Source organism: Sceloporus undulatus, chromosome 6 (assembly GCF_019175285.1).
Source record: "Sceloporus undulatus isolate JIND9_A2432 ecotype Alabama chromosome 6, SceUnd_v1.1, whole genome shotgun sequence".
Lineage (NCBI taxonomy): Eukaryota > Metazoa > Chordata > Lepidosauria > Squamata > Phrynosomatidae > Sceloporus > Sceloporus undulatus.
Window position 1 is genome coordinate 77,952,656 of NC_056527.1, and position 17,601 is coordinate 77,970,256.

The following is a 17,601-nucleotide window of genomic DNA, read 5'->3' on the forward strand; positions in this document are numbered from 1 at the left end:
GAAATGGCTAACTTATTAAGACTTAATCGAGAAAGATGACGGAGGTTGTACAAGATTAGAGAATTTAGAAGAGATCGATAAAAAGTGGTTTAAGTTACATTGGTTTAATTACACTCAAATCCAGAGTAAATTTCTGGAAGATATAAAGAAAGAAGGAATAAAAAGATTGTATGTACAGCGCTGTGTAAATTTACAGCGCTTTATAAATAAAGGTTAATAATAATAATAATAACAACTACAAAATGAAATAGACAATCTTATTTGGAAAGAAGACAAAAATAAAATAAACAAGTCGTATAAAGCTCTACTAAAAAGAGACATGGAAAAAGAAATCATAAAATCAACCTTGATTCGATAGGCCCAAGATTTTGGTCATTTGATCGATTTATAAAATTGGGGGAAAACGTGGAAAAGAACACACAAATTTACAGCTGCCCAAAATTTAAAAGAAAAGTGGTTTGTCCACTGCGGCTCCCTTGTGGAGCAAACCAGGGCAGTGGGAGACAGCCCTTTTTGGGCGGCCTGTATCCCCCATGATTTGGATGTTAGGATGTTTGCTGTCTGACTGTATCTCTGTGAAGTTTCCTCCCAAAAAATATTCCCACATTTTGCTTTCTCTGTTCTTCATATGTGGGGAATACAGATAAAGAAGGCACAAAGGAGACAACAAGGCAAAATGTTTGCCAGCCTACATGCCAGTTATGGAGGGCTCCCAAATTCAAACCCCTCCAATTTATACATCTAATTTGCATATCATGCAACCTGTTACAATGATGCATATTGTAATTTGTGTTCTGATTATACAATTTCAGTACATTATTCATTTTTCTTGCACCATCCAACTGTACTTCTCTGCCCTTCTTGCCTCACCTTGACCCTTTGCTACACTCCCTTCCCCTGCTTCTTGCATTCCACTGTTTCCATCTTCATCCTTCCCTCCCTCTCTGCCTCACCTTGCCATCACTCCTTCTTTTGTATCATCTGTCACCTTATGGTTACCTCTCTTGCTTCTTTCACCCTGCCTTTGTGCTTGTCAGTGCCCCTTACCTACTTTTTTAAATATCAGATGAACAGTGCACAACACTGTTATATCAAGTAAGTCATGAAAAACAACAGACTCCATGGAACTTTAAATGCTAATCTTTGTGTTGCAGGTTTTTTTTGTTATATCCTTCAGTCCTGTGGCACCATTGGTTTCTGTGCAATCTTTGCAAGGCATTCTGCAAAATAAACTTCAGCTAGACTTTCCTCATAAAGCTAGAATTTTCCTGCAGAGTTGTAACACTGACCAATAGAATTGGAGCTGAGAGAAAACAGGCCACAAATGTCCATCACAGGTGTGAGTTGTAAGATTTCGCTTATCGGCTAAACACACTAACAGCAATAGCAATCTTGTCTGTTGAAGAACAACTGGACAGAAGAGTAACTGCATTTTGCCCCCATAATTCCACTTTTCCAAGTTCTAGAGACTTCATACTTTTTCAGAATGAGAACATGGAACCTGGACCAGATGATGGTCCAGATAGTCATCAAGTGGCATGCCTTGAGAACTGGTGAAACTCGGGCCTGTTACAGACTGCCAAAATAAAGCTGCTTCGGGTCTCTTTGGAGGTATGCTGTTTAAATGATACATGCATCCTAAGAATCCGGAAGCTGCACCAAAGCTGCACTTAGTGCTTAGGAATGGAGTGTGACTTTGGCGCAACCTCCGGACTCTTAGGACCCATGCATCATTTAAATAGACCCAAAGCAGCTTTATTTTGGCAGTCTGTAACAGGCCTCAGTCAATGAAGTAGTATGGTACCCCAATAAATATGGTCAAAAATTTCACACATACACACGTATCAAGATAAGCCAACATTAAGGTTAAGAAATGGATATGAAAGTAGATGTGCACAATGAATGAATTATTTTTGCACCTGGTTTTTACAGATGTGCTCAACAAAAATTGGTGGTAATTTCCTTTTTTCAGCAGAGACCAGCAGTGGAATCAGCAATGTGAAGAATATGAGAGAATGTATGTAAATATATTGGGATGTGAGGTGCAGATTTAGATGGCCAGCAGCCAGGCACCAGCCAGGAGCCCAGGTTTGAAACCAGATAAAGCAAGAAGAAGAATTGACCCCATTGGAACATGGGACCAGGTCTCCACTTCTCAGATGAACTGTGAAGTGAATGAATAGGATAGGGTCATTTAAGTGAATTGCATAATGGTATCTCTGTGTGGATAGATAGACAGAGGTAGGGAAGAATCTCTTTTCGAAAGAATGGATATGGTGTTTAGGTAGGCGGATTGATATGAGGTTAGTGTTACTATATAAATATATGTGTAAATTGATAAGTTGTGAAGGATGGATGGATGGGTGAACAGAGAGATGCATGGATAATATGGAGGTATGTGAATGGATAGGTGAATAAGGCATGGATGGCTGTCTGTCTTTGTATGTATCAATGAGGTGCAAGAATGGATACATGGATCCAGTCATAGTATATATGTGGGTAGATAAACATTGGATGAAATGTTTCTCTCTGGCTGCAGCTAGATAGATGTATATAGGCTAAGAAATTTATGTATTTGTGAATAGACAGATAGATAGGTATAGTGGGTCAGTCCCCTCCTATTTTGCACTCATGACCTTAGTCACCTGAGGCAGTTTCCTTTTCCCTGCAATGCTGGCATCTTGTTTATGGAACAGGAGGGTTTTGAATGGCTGTATCTACTCCCCCTTGCCACTGGTGTTCACTTTTGAACCTAAAGTAAATGTACTTCATTTCTGCATTTATGTAAAGAGTTGCAGGGTGGCAAGTATTTAAAGGCCTATTTTTCTCTCTGCTTGTCTATCCTTCTTCCACATCAGCTTCAGTAAGTACCAGCCAACACTGGTTAAAATAGCCGTCATCCAAATACCCAACCTCCTTTCCTTGTTCCACAGATGAATGCAGCAGCATCTGTTTCATGCACACTTGTCTGCATATACAGTAGTGCTTCTCATTCTCCCAGAGAAGTTTAAGGTTAAGCTGTGAGCCCTAACGCACCCTTAGGTGACCAACTTAGAAGCAATGGTTACTATAATAAGTGACACAAAATTAGGCTGTTCTGAAGATTCTGTTAACAGTACAAAAATCAAATATCAGTATTCAGTGAAGAAAATGGACAGGGTTTCATATATACATTTAATAATACCTCAATGCATTCTTATGTATTTGAATTATGTATCCAGATATAGTTATTTGTAATAATGTAAGTTTTATCCTGACACGTAAACAAACACTGACACCAAACAGAGAAAAAAGCAGGCTGACTAACACATTCATGATACATGAAGAACTCCACTGAGTGGGCCTGTGGTAGACATAATAGAGCAGATAACAGATATTTACATACTCCTTTATATAGGTACATTTGGGCCCCATACGGACAGGCCAAAATAAAGCTGCTTTGGGTCACTTTGGAGGTATGCTGTTTAAATAATGCATGCGTACTAAGAGCCTGGAAGCCGTACCAAAGCCACGATCCAGTCCTAAGGACTGGTGCACAGCTTTGGTGAGGCTTCCGGACTCTTAGGATGCATGCATCGTGTAAACAGCATACCTCTAAAGTGACCCGAAGCAGCTTTATTTTGGCCTGTCTGTAGAGGCCCTTGGAAAACACTGATCTAATGGATCAAGCAGACACAGCATACTTATTTTCTGTTTTAGACTAATATTTGAGCATTTGCCATTTTAACAGCAGGAATCCCTATTTCACATTTGTTTCTTAACATGGGTGGCGGGAACAACACAGAATAGCAATCCCATGAAGATACACAATTTTAGAATTTTGAAGATCATTCTGAAACTGCACATGCTCCCTCACCACCAAAAAACCCCTCACACTTTCCTCTCTAATGCACTCATTCTCTTTCTTCCTCTCTTAACCTCAGGTTTGGAGAAAAAAGTATCACAACCTGGTTTAAAATGTACCTATGTATTCTACAAACCTTACTTTGAAAGCCTATTTTTAATTGGACTGGGACTTATATTATTCATGGTTCGCTGCTATTCTGGTTAATTCTTCATCTGCATTGTGCAGTGTTTCAGTTTAAAAGATGGGACCACCATATGAGACCAGGGATGGGAGAATAAAGGATAATTGTAAGAGCATGTGTTTGGTTTTCATGTACGGTATTTCCTTGCAGCTACTGAAACTAGAGTTTCACTCAATTCTTATTGTACTGTAAAGTACATGTATGATCCTGTTGAAGACAGTTTATCATTTCTTCTGTCCATATCAGAGATTTGGACTGTAATTGCACTTAAGTGCTACTTGCAGAATCAGATGCCAAATCCAATTTTGATAGTGGAAATGTCGTGTTGACAAAGATTTATGCCACTTGTAGATGAAGAGCACCAGTCCAGGATTATTTAAAAGACAAATATCTAAATAACTGGAACAGGACTCTGATGGACTTTCTCCAGCCTTAAAAATCTGAGGTCACATTTCTTAATTTACTAGAAAATGAATACAGTACAAACATTCATACATGGAGGAGGGGGAGAGGATCACTCAAAAGTCAGAATAGAAAAACCACAGTTTACAAACCAATAAATTGCTGCATTAAAATATATTTGGCTATGCCTTATTATCCTTAAAAGTCTATGTTGTTTTTTTTAAAAATCTCCTCACAAACAATCTGTGAAATGTGCATGAAATGTATTGAAAGTAGTAATTTTCCTAAGTCCCTTGGCTTCTGCAGCCTGTGCTAACATACATATCTGAAACAAACTTTGTGGAACTGATGCTTTATAGAGACATTCAGCAATGACATTTGCAGCTAGAGTTGGTAAGGTTCCTGATATTAATCTTTTGTGAGTCTCCACGTTCTTTCTGTCCCCAGTTCAAGATGCATATAGGGACATGTTGAAGTAACAAAAGTAGACTTGAGCAAAGATGGAAGCCGTGTAATCCTTGACTGTTGTTTTTTCCAGTGTCGCACCAATAACGGCTTTATGTCCTTGGAGACCTCAAATCCACACTTTTAAGTGTATCATTCCTTTTAAGTGCTTGTTTTCACATTTGAAGCAAGTAAAAAAAAAAAAACTACCACTGTTTTTCAGTATTATATAGAACAGTTCGGTGGATTATCTGCAGCAAGAAATATGCAGCCAGATGAATGACCAACCCCCCAAAATGATGTGGCAAGAGGTTACTTAGTTCATTTAATCTTAATTGTGAACGGGTTTCTTCAGAGTCCATTTCTTTCCTTTTCTTAATGAACCTGTGCTTAATTATTAGCATCAGTGCAAGGCAGCCAGTTCACATCTTCAGTACGGTGCACAAATGGAAGTTAAATGATTAGTGGAATAAGTAATATTTCATTGAAAATCATCCAGATGTTCCAGAAAATATTCAGTAGCATGGAAGACAGAAAATGCATTCTTTAGCTTTACCCTCAAACTAATCGAAGCCAATAATGTTCTCTTTAATTCCACCTAGGTTTTGCATTTTGCACGCAGTTTAGGTTTTTTTCTGCCTCATATAACCTTTGATCTTTGGGAATCTTTAGGGTGAGGTACATGTAAACATTTTTAGAAAAATAGAGTAGCTTTGGAACACATTCAGTGTTTTTAATTTGCACAGACCTATTTCTCTGTATCACTGGGCTCTGAAAAAATCTGCATGTTTCCAGCAGAAACCAGTTGTGCATGGTACTGACTGGCTGACTTCTGTGACAGATCCAAAAAAAACCACCTGCCTATTAAAAGTGAAAGATTTTTTACTTTAATGTTTTTCACTTAAAACATTTCTAGTCTGATGATGTAAAGTCGAAGGCTTTCATGGCCGGCATCCATAGTTTTTTATGGGTTTTTCAGGCTATGTGGCCATATTCTAGCAGAGTTTTCTTGTCTGACGTTTCCGCCAGCATCTGTGGCTGGCATCTGTCAGAGATAAATGAAGACAGCTACAGATGCTGGCGAAACATCAGAAACTCTGCTAGAGCATGGCCACATAGCCTGAAAAACCCATAAAAAACTATTTCTAGTCTGTTTATTAGAAAATCACAAATAAATGTACAACTCTCTAGGGTCCTTCCTCTGTTTTTAAAGAAGGCTATGCTTCTGAAATTATGAGGCAAGAGGCGAACACTGAAGGTGGCAGTTGACTGGTTGACAAGCATGTCTAATTTTAGTAGTGATGTTCAGTTTGCAGCTTTCATAGCTTGAGTGGAAGTTCTCCTTCTATATATTCTCTATATCTATCCCTATAGGTTCTTTCCCCCATGTTGTCCTTTGGCTCCTGCACTGATTCTTTGGTCTTCCTCAAAAGAAAGTGTTGTTGATTTGAATTCGTGCTGAAGGTGGCAGGAGATAACAGAAAGGGAGTTTGTGTTTCCTGTTATCTCCTGCCACCTTTAAGCAAAAATGGATGCAGTTCCAGGAAAACATGGTGCCTCCATGACATTATTGTATTTAGAATGCCTGTAAAACATCAGTGGAGGTCTGAAAAACTATGTTATGTGTTTTCACCGCAGTGGGAAGTATTAAAAAGAATCTTCCTGTGATCTTTGCAATATAGCTGTGCGGCCACTGCAGGAAAAAGCTAGCTGAGTGGAAAATAAGTAAGGAATGCAGCAATGATTCAGCAAAGTGTAACTAAAAGGGAAATGGCCTCACTAGAATAACTGGCAGTGAGAGGCTGCTGCTTCCCAATACTTTTTTTGAGCTTATTTTAAGCATGTTGTTGATGGGGAATGGTGTGTGTGTGTGTGTGTGTGTGTGTGTGTGTGTGTGTGAAGGGCATTGTTCAAGTTATGCAAGGAAAAAGTAGCATGTTTTGTGGTGGGCAGAGAAAAATAATAAGTGTTTTTGCTTGTTTTAACAGGCTGAATCCATGTTTTCCTCTTAACATACCCAAGCAAAGGCTGCAGTTTTGTAAATAAGGCAGATGATCTCTTCCTCCTTCTATCTCGCTCTATCTCTCTTACTCTTATACACACACCTATTGTACTTTTCTGCAAGTTACAGACCAGTATGGCCTGCATACTATTTTTGCAGTGTAAAACGCTGGCAACTTTTCCATCAGAGCCCAGTTTGTTTAGTAATCCAGTCTCGAAAGTAAGTTACTCGTGTGTAGACGCCAGGCTTATTTGGCTTAGCACACTCATCACCCCAGCTCACTATGCCAACAAGATACCACATGTTCCTTAAATCAGCTACAACCAACGGACCACCAGAATCACCCTAGAGAGAAGGAAAAAGAGAGAACCTTGAGTATGAAAAAATGTAAGTGTTGTTCTTTCAATGGCAACAGAAGATTATGTAAAGGGAGAGCATGAACATTAAATCTGTGGAACTTAAATGTAGTTTCTGTGTTTGTATTTATCATTCCCCCCCCCTTTGCCCATTTCTATGCATTTTATAAAAGCAAAAGTTTATCCCAAAAATGAGACAACAAAAGATCTGTCTGAAGATTCTGAAACACTCTGAGTCATGCCTTCACTCAAAGGCAGAAAAGGCAATTGTGTGCACAAATGCAATTTGCTGACCATACCTTCCCTGCTGCATCAGTATTCAGACACACAAACTGACATGTAGTTCCCAAAACTAAGGGCCCGAACAGATAGGCCAAAATAAAGCTGCTTTGGGTCACTTTGGAGGTATGCTGTTTAAATGACATTTGCATCTTAAGAGGCCAGAAGCTGCACCAAATCTGCATTCCGATCTTTAGGACTGGAGCATGGCTTTGGTGTGGCTTCCAGCCTCTTAGGACGCATGCATAATTTAAACAGCACACTTCCAAAGTGGCCCAAAGCAGCTTTATTTTGGCCTATCTGTTCAGGCCCTAATTCTCTGGCCTTGAAACTTCGTGTTACAAGAACATGTTGGGGAGACCCTCTTATGAAGTGCTGACTGCCATTCAACTGAATAAATGTGCCTGCCCACCACTCTTGTGAGGAAGGCAGAGGATGGATTCAAGCCCTGCACCTTCCAAAGATGTGATTGATATAGGGACAGAAACATTTGTTGAATTTTACATTCTTGAGGAAAGTAGAAACTTGTTGGGAGAAAATGAATATATCACCATGAGTGTTCACATATTAGGCTTACTGGGTGTTTGTGAGGAATATAATGCTCACAAAACAATGTGCATATTTTATGATTAAATGTAAATGATTTAAAATATGCAGTAAAATACTTTATTGTTGAATAAAGTAGATAAATTGCACAAATACATCAGGGAAATTGCACACATTAGAAAAAATGTATAAAGAATGTGTTTGCGCTGCCTGAAATTCAGTACAGAAAGAAAATCCAGGCACTGCAGGTACATTTTTTACACATTTTTACACATTTCCCCTAATTTTCAATTTTTCAGCAACGTCAAAGATAAAAGATAACTAGTATTTCTCAGAATGCAAGACACTTAAATTAGATCAATCCTATAGGGATTGAAAAAGATCCTTTCTCTTTTCACTATACTCATCTGTAGTGGAGCATGTGTTTACATAGCATTGTCATCGCTTAAAATATGACTGTTACATCACAGGAAAAAGAACGAAGGATTAGAAGAAAAGCAGGAGGAAAACTCATAATCTACAGGGGGGGAAAATCCAAGCATGTATTTATTTAGAGTATTTAAACCCCAGTCTTCAGCAACAAAGGCTCTCAGGAGTGTTTTACAGATTGCTAATTTGACAGTTCACTGCCCTCAGGTTTACCATCTAAAAGGACATGACACAAAAGGAGAAGGGGATCATGTCCAGTGAATACTGCCAGTTTTTCTCTCCTTCCAAGGCCAGAGTGATGGAGGGAGAGCCTTTCATTTCCCTCTGGGTCTAGACATAGTGGAGCTGTGTGCACAAATGTAGTTTTGCATCCACTGTGAGCAGACTGTTAGAAAGATATAGGACTCATGCCTCTAGGCATGTGTCCTGCTCTTGCAACAGGTGATTGTGCCAAAGCTTATAGAAGATTGGGAGTGTTGCTCTATGGATTTGCAGCAAAAACATAAATGGAAGTGGAGAGAGACTACAGAGAAGAATGTTCAGTGAAGATGTGTACAAATGTAACTAATGCCATTTTTCCCTGCTGTGCTTCCCCAACTTCACTTAAAACAATGTGGAGGGGAGGGGGCTGGTAAAAAGATAGGGATATTCATAGGCATCAAGGATGGGGCTGGGAGCACCTATGATTGTCACATTGGAGACTTCAAGCTCATATTGTAATCAGTGTTAATTTTTCAGATGCCTTAAAGATGCTACCAAAATATTTGTGTGTTTTTTCCCTTAGAAAGAGAATTCCATAGCAGAAAATTAATATGAGCTGAGGTCTCATTTGCAGTATTCCCAGGGATGGAAGCACAGACTCAGGACTCTCATTTGTAAAGATCTCAGAAGGTGAGAAGGGGGCTTTTTGAAGAAATGTTAAAGTCAAGAAGTGATGTTACTTTTTCTATATATATATTTGCCATATAAATATTAACTGATTTACTGGGAATTAATTCTGTCAAATGAAAATAGACATACTTGGCAGGAATCGACACCGCCTTCCAGGTACCCAGCACACAGCATTCCAGGTGTTATAGCCCCATTGTACACTTCTTTCCGATTGCAAGTCTCCGAGTCTATCAGCTTTACAGTTGCTTCCTGAAGAACGTTAGGGGTTTCACCTAAACAGAAAAATCCAATTAGTATCTCAAATTACATGAATCTCAACAAGATAAAATCAATTTTCACCATATTATTTAACATGCCTCTTAACAATAACATCTATACAGACTGGATGGATGAGAGAGTGGAGAGGGTGAGTGATTCCAGGACAGATTATACTCTTGCTTTTCACCAGGGGATAGTTTCATATTTTAAATAAGAGTTAAGATACTATACATACATTGACCCATGGATAAGTCGATTCAGGGTTTTGGGGTCATTTTTTTAACCTAAATTTCTAGACAGATTTTAAAAAAGGAAAACCAGAAAATGCCACCACTACAGGATACCTCCTTTGCCCTTGCCTGGGCTTTTTCAAAACAAATGGGTACATGCACACTGTCAACCTCTCCCCTACTGCACTTTCTACTGCAGATCTCAGTAGTCTGTTCCTCTTCCTTACTCTGGTTCTGCTCCACCATTTGGCTACTCCCTGTACAAGGCTCACCATATGAAGACATGGATGGGGTAGCAGGCAGATAAGAAATGCATACACATTTTAATCTATTTTCAGCATGACCCAGAGATCAGCAAGCTAATATTGTCTCCCATTCAAAAGAGGGGGACGGGAGAAACAACTTACTTCTTCCCAATTTGTCCTGTCATTAATGAAAGACATAAAATACTGTGTTGCTCTCAGTGGACATACATACCATCATTGCTAACTGCTCCCCAGCCTGTAATAACAGCATCTGTATTGTATGGGAAAATGTCACTTGCATCTGGAAGGCAAACTCGATGAACAGCAGTTGTAAACTCCACACGTTTAGTGAGCTGCAAAACAGCAATGTCATATTCATGGGCAGGATACCGGTATTTTTCATGAAGAATAATGGTCTTGACAAGTCGTATCATTAGCGGAGGCCTTAAGTAGGTTCCAAATGTCACAGCCCATTTACGTGGATCTTTTGCCCTGAAAAACAGGCAAGAGTTCATGATGAGTCACAACATTATTAAAACTGTTCATGTATGCATCCCTGACACCCCCCCCCCAAAAAAAAGGTTAAATCTGTATACACCATCATTTAGTATCCAGGACCCTCCATGGATACCAAAATCTGTGAATGCTCAAGTCCCATTATAGGCAATGGTGTTGTAGAATTGTGTCCTATATATGAAATGGCAAAATCAAGGTTTGCTTTTTAGAATATATATATTCTAACCATATTTTCAAGATGTGGATGGTTGAATCCATGGATGCAGAATCTTGGATACAGAGGGCTAACAGTATTTTCTCCAGCAGAAAGACACAGACTGGTTGAATCTGTGCAAGCTGTTGTTGACATTTGTTGTTGCTAACTGCCCTCGAGTCAACCTCAACCATGGGGACCCTTTGGATGGGACATCTCCAAGTCTCCCTGACTTTGACATATCAGTTTGCATTTTAAGGAAACTTTCCACAGAAAGAAAGACAGACAGACTACAGAAGTCCTCACAGATAATACAGGCTTAGAAATAAGTGGTTCAGCAATGGAACAAATTGCCCAGAGAGTTAGTGGGGTCTCCTTCTCTGGATGTCTTAAAAAAGAAGCTGAACAGCTACCTGCTGGGGATGCTTTCACTGGAAATCCTGAATTGAGCAGGGGCTGTGAGCTGATGACCCATGCGGTCCCTTCCAACTCGATGATTGTTTCTGTCAATAGTCTGAATGAGAGCACTTTCACACTACACAATTACAGCACTGTGATTCCACTCTAACTGCCATGGCAAAATCCTGTTGAGTCCTGGGATTGGCAGTTTAGGGAGAGGAACTCAGAACTCTTAGCCAGAGAGCTCTAGTACTTCACCAAACTGTCAGTCCCAGGGTTCTATAAGATGGTGCCATGGCAGTTAAAGTGGAATTGTACTGCTATAATTGTGTAATGTGAAATGGCCCTTGCTATGCATTAGCTACACACATGCCCCAAAAGAGGAATAAGAACTTTCTCTGGGAATGTCATTAGAGAGTTGTATGTGTTTAATTTTATAGTTCATTGAACGGAACTCATTAAGTACATATCATCTATTAGTCAAAATAAAAACTTACTCTCTGAAGCAGTGAGCTGCAGACACAAGCCATGTGTTACTGATGAGTGTCGCACCACAACGATGGAGGTCATCTCGCTGGAGACTGGCCTGCCATGGCCATTGTCCAAAACCCAGACTAGCTTCTCCTCCAGTTATTCTTGATGAGAATGTTGTTTTGTTGTATCGAAGCCCACAGACTATTAATGTCAGAGAGAGACAGTAGCTTTGAGATTGCTTAAGTATATGATTTGAAATATATACATGGATCATAAAATCATATAGGGGGAAAAAAAAGATAAATCAGAGAAAAGGGTTTACTTGCATCCATCTTTCACAGTGAGCCACATATTGAAATGGTGCCCTGAACCTTTAACTATGTTGTTCAGTGAGCTAGTGCATTCTAGATTTCAATGTACTCCATCCTACATGAATACGATTAACACATGTTGCATTCTCTTCTAGGCTCTTAAAAATTAACAGCAACTCTTCAAGTCAAACTGTATCTACAGTAAACTAAGGGCCCTTTTGCACTACACAATTATAGGACTGTAATTTTACTTTAAATGCCATGTTTCCAGCCTAGAGAATGTTAGGAATTGCCATTTTGGGCAGGTTGTTTTAGAATTCTCAGCCAGAGAGCTCCAGAGCTTCACTAAACTACAAACTAAGAACTCCCTTGGATGCAGTCATAGTAGTTACAGTGGAACCATTGTGCTATAACTGTGTAGCGTGAATGCCCTAACATGAAGTATAAGGTCATCTCATGAGGTTTTGGAGTCTGGTGAATAAATTGCTCCTTATGTTTAGTCAGAAAACAAACTCTAATAATATCTCTCTACAAGTCTGCAATCCTATACAGTACTCACTTACCTGGGAGTTAGCCCATATGCCCACCCCTGAGTAAGTCAATTGGACTTATTTCTGAGAGATATGTGTAGGAATCGAGTATGCTCTTTTCCTGTTTCACACTCTTATTTAAAATAAAAGGATAATATAAAGCTGAATCTACATGACGGCTCCTTCCCAGCTCCATGATGCAGTATATCTATCCTGGTTTGACCACACACTTCAGTTTTAATCCAAATTGTAATCAGTTTGAAAAGTCAGACCAGACCCCCATTACGGTAGCCACATCAGTGCAATGGGGGGGTTTATAGTGTGTGCATGTGTTTGCCTTATTCGTTTATCACATGAGTCACATGAACGCAGCAGCTGAAGGGAGTTGGATTCCTGCCACGCATGCACATATTCACTTAATCAAATAGCCTTTCTCTTTCCCCCCATTGTTTTGATTGCCTGCCTGTGCATCTATAAGATGAAACGGGTAGGGTGTGTGTGTGAAATGCTGACCTGCAAATGTGTGGAACATTATGTATATGAGGGTTTGTATTACAATAAATCCTTTTCTCAAAAAAAGGCAACACCACCTTTTTCAGATGCCAATAAAACAAGGAAATTCTGTTCCTTGTTAGGATGATCAGGCCACCTAAGTGAACACCTGACCTAGAGATGACTACCCACCACTATATGAAAGAGGCAATATCCAGAATAGTGTTCTCCAAGACTGGCCAGTAAGACAAATCATAGCAAATTGTACAAGATCGTCTTCAAAAAGGGTTATTCTTGGCGAGGGGGGGGTATTAACATGAGCTCTTGAAACTTACAGTCATTGAGGATAGTTTCAGCTGTGTGTATCTTCATATCTGGAAAGAATAGGTAAATAAGTTTAGATATCACCACGGTGACTTTATCAAACAGTATAATTAATCTTTTTAACACAGAAATAAAGCCATTTTTAACCCATTCTATTTAAAGGTATTTGAAAAGACTTGCCATCAAGCATCCAGATGTTTTGCACATCAAATGTTAAGATTTCAGTTCATTATAAATTAAAATATGTTAAAATACAAAGAGCACATTTAATAAGAGAAATAAAAGAGTCACACTGGTACAATAATGGAAACAATATTCCATCTTGACTCCTACCTTTATCATTTCTGTCCATCTCCCCACATTTATTTTTTCCATTTATGTCACTATTAGACCATTGGGATGTAACAGAAAAAAACACGTTTCAGCAGTTTTTCACCAGCATTCGATGGAATTTCTTTTTATTTTATTTTTTAATTAATATGCTACAGCTAATACTTAAATGGGAGACTGCCAATGAATTCCAAAATATGTAGACTATATTTCAGAGGAGTGAAATACTACCTCAGATTATTCCTTGCCTAAGAAAGTCCTATGAAATTCATGGGGTCACCATAAGTCAACAAGCAGCTTGAAGGCACACACATATACATGCTACAGGATGATCCTTCTGGCTTGACCACTGGGAATGGCATTAAGATAGAAGATGCAGCCTGAAAGGAAGGAAATATGTCTGCAAAACATATCATGCACTTCTTCAACCAATCTCAAACGGGTGAGTTTTCATGCAACTAAACTTTGGCTGTGTTAAAACAGTATTAATGAATGGATAGAATATTTCAGAGTTCAAAAAAGTTGTGTTTGGAAGGAGAAAAGTGTGGAATTGCTACAAAAGGGGGTGTAATGAAAATATCTATTAGCTCTCAGTATCAAAGCACTTCCAGTATAGATATAAACCCTCATATGAAAAAGTCCTTATTCCCCTCTCTAAAAATAGATGGGAAGCAGCCTCTCCATCCAAAATGGGATTTGAAAATGTGAAGTATACTGAATGCACCACATCTGCATTACATCTGTGTGCTTCTGATTTTCAGTCCGGCAAGGTGATCCGAACCAAGAATCTTTGTTCAGACCCTGCAAGGTTGCAGACCATTTTTTTTCTCCACATACCCCATGGCCTTCTCTCATGCATCTCCAGTAAACTAGAAGGATCATGGTTGGTACCAACTGCTGTCTCCTATCTCAGCAAGGTGGTAAAACCATTTCAGGTTTTGATTACAGGAGCTGTCCTTTGTGCTGAACCTATTTATACAAAGGAACTGGTACCTTGGACAGCTCCTTTCTGAAATCCACCTCCCACTGACATGGGAACCACATGGTGTGATGTCACTTTTGGTTCCCATTTCAGCTGTTTTTAGAAGTTTGGGAGTCACTTGAAAGATTGTGCCAGGGAAAGGGGGTAAATCACTTCATTTGCAGGTGGGCCAGACAAGAACATAGCCAGGATTTTGGGAAAGGGCGGGGGGAGTCCAGACTAAGTGCCACCATTATAATGGGGCTTGGGCACGGCGGTTCAGCAGCACGCACCATTCATTGTATCTAACGGAAGGTCCAGACCCCACAGACCTGACCCCATGGATCCCCCCTGGCTACATCCCTGAGCCAGATGTGCTTTGATCAATTTGATTTGTTAGAAACTTCTTCATAGAATCTTAGAGTTGGAAGAGACCACAAGGGCCATCCAGTCCAACCTCCTGCCATGCAGGAAATCTCAATCAAAGCACACCCGACAAATGGCCATCCAGCTTCTGCTTGAACATCTCCAAGGAGGGAGACTCCACCACACTCCAAGGGAGTGTGTCTCATAATACTCTCACAGAATGAGCTCGTTGGAGGGACAGCATTAATAAACAAAACTTAATATGAAATGAACTGACAAGCTGAAAATAATGCATAAAAGCTAGAGGAGTGAAGCAACATACACTATAGAAGTGCAAAGTAAGGTCAGCTGCCAATGAAACCAACCAGCAGTTGTAATAGCCAGGACTGCTGCGTATGGGCAGAAAGGGTGTGAAATAGTAGGGCAATTAATTTTACAAATTGACCACTATAATAGTTCATATGCACTGGCAGAAAATTCCCAGAAGGTGGTGCTCTGTATTATAGAAAAGTACTTAATTTTATTTAGAACACATATAAGTTTTGCTCAAGTAGTCCTTCAATTCTGCATGTTTAGGACAGTTGATAATAATATCGAAACATAACAGCAGTGGAAGAATAGCACAACACAGTAATTAGCACTAAAATTAGCACAAATTACAAAGCTTGCCTAGTTTTAAGAACTGAAATGTTTCTCCAGCACCCATTTGGGAGAAGCCAATTGTGATTCTATATTGAATCCAAATCAGAAATCAGATTAAAATAGATCCAGATAATCCGTCTCATTTGTAAAGGTCTTGAGGTACATGCCAACTTCTCATTCAACCACCTTCTTCAAAATGAATATTTGTAACTGGCTGCTTCTTGTTATATTCTTAATGCTCCATGGTGGATGCCTTTTAAAAGAGGTCCTGTGCAATGGCTGCATCCACACGGCAGAAATAATCCAGATTGAGATCCCTTTAACTACCATGGCTCCATGCTATGGAGTCCTGGGATTTGTAGTCTGTTGTGGCACCAGAGCTCTCTGACAGAGAAGGCTCAATGCCTCACAAAACTACAAATCCCAGAATTCCATTGCACTGAGTTATGGCAGTTAAAGTGCCGTCATACTGGATTATTTGCGCAATGTGGATGCAGCCTGTCTCTTTAGTAAACAGGTAGTGATTACTTCACATACTCCTTGTTAGATGGCTGAAGCCAGAGGGGCCAAAGCTGAGTTGGACTTGATGCTCATTATTCAACAACAACTGAAATCCAGCCAATGAACTTTGACTATGCAGTGCTCTGCACAAATCCTCTGGAGGTACAGCAACAGTGGAGCCATGTTGTTGCACAGAACACATTATTTCACCCTTGAGCTGCCTAGCAAATAAGTTACAGTCAACATCGAAGGCCTTTAAAATGGGCAAGCAACTTGTGGCCTTCCAGATACAGCTGGACAGCAATTCCCATCATCCTTCACTCTGGCTATGTTGGCTAGAATAAAAGAGAACTGCAGCCTGGCAACATCTGGAGGGTCACAGGTTGTCCATTTCCTCTTTTACATGATTTTGTGAATAATGCTACAGAAAGCTGTTTCAAAGTCTGCTCATTACTAAACACCAAAAGCTATTACTTAGAGCTGGTATACTGGGAAGAAGGTACAAGTTGCTAAGAGGAGAAGAGCAAAATGGCTTGAAATGCTGTTGTGAGGTTCAGGCACACTGATGGTAGTCATTGCTGGCTAGTGCCAGTGGGGCAATTAATCTGCTCTGAGGTTCAGTCTCAACTTCAAGGAGTTATCCAAAGCATTCAATCTGTTCTGCATGTATGGTTTAACACCCTGGATTGTGAGGTCAAAGGCTTTCATGGCTGGCATCCATAGTTTTTTGTGGGTTTTTCAAGCTAGGTGGCCATGTTCTAGAAGAGTTTATTCCTGATGTTTCACCAGCATCTGTGGCTGGACACCAGCCACAGATGCTGCCGAAACATCAGGAATAAACTGTTCTAAAACATGGCTACATAACCCAAAAAACCCACATAAAAACCCTTGATTGTTTCTATAAACCTAAGACTAAAACCATGCAATAGATACAGCATGCAATTAATATATAAGCTACCAGCTGCGAATGGGTGCATGTTCCCATGACTTCTAGTCTTAAAGACAGTGCCCAAAAAAGTGCTCGGAACCAGAAGCTTCCTTTTGGTAACTGAAAATGATTTTGTCTAACTATTCTTCATTGTATAACTGGCATACTTTGGGAAAGACTGTAGTTCCATTTCAACTTATTGGCTGCATTAGTAGTGTACACATTCAGATTATTATGGATCCCTCCCTGATGGCTAACTTCAGTGTGTGTCATTTACTCTTCACCGCTTCATTTTTGTTTATCTTTTCATTAATGTATCAGTCAGCACCATTTGTTCCTTTGCTGCTCTCTCAGTTGATGCAGTGCTTATTCTGTAGATCAGAGGAGGAACAAAAGAGCATAGGTGACACGAATCGTAGGTAAAAGATCAGGTGAGGACAGGAAGAGAGTTCCAGTGAATAAAAGCTAATTGGGACAGAGACTGGTCCATGAATACAGGCCTGAGTAATACAAACATCACTCCC

General features: G+C 39.7%; 1 protein-coding gene across 1 annotated transcript in view; it reads right to left on the reverse strand.

Annotated features, from left to right (window-relative positions):
• Positions 1-6,899: 6,899 nt before the first annotated feature.
• Positions 6,900-17,601, reverse strand: part of LOC121935108 (transmembrane protease serine 11C-like) — a 14,549-nt gene continuing 3,847 nt past the window's right edge. Inside the window, exons 2-6 of the mRNA XM_042476244.1 lie at positions 13,361-13,399; positions 11,716-11,893; positions 10,343-10,602; positions 9,507-9,649; positions 6,900-7,221 (exon numbers count right to left, since the gene is read on the reverse strand). Coding sequence (XP_042332178.1) covers positions 7,060-7,221; positions 9,507-9,649; positions 10,343-10,602; positions 11,716-11,893; positions 13,361-13,397 — 780 coding nt within the window. The 5' untranslated portion in view covers positions 13,398-13,399 and the 3' untranslated portion in view covers positions 6,900-7,059. The remainder of the gene's footprint in view (positions 7,222-9,506; positions 9,650-10,342; positions 10,603-11,715; positions 11,894-13,360; positions 13,400-17,601) is intronic.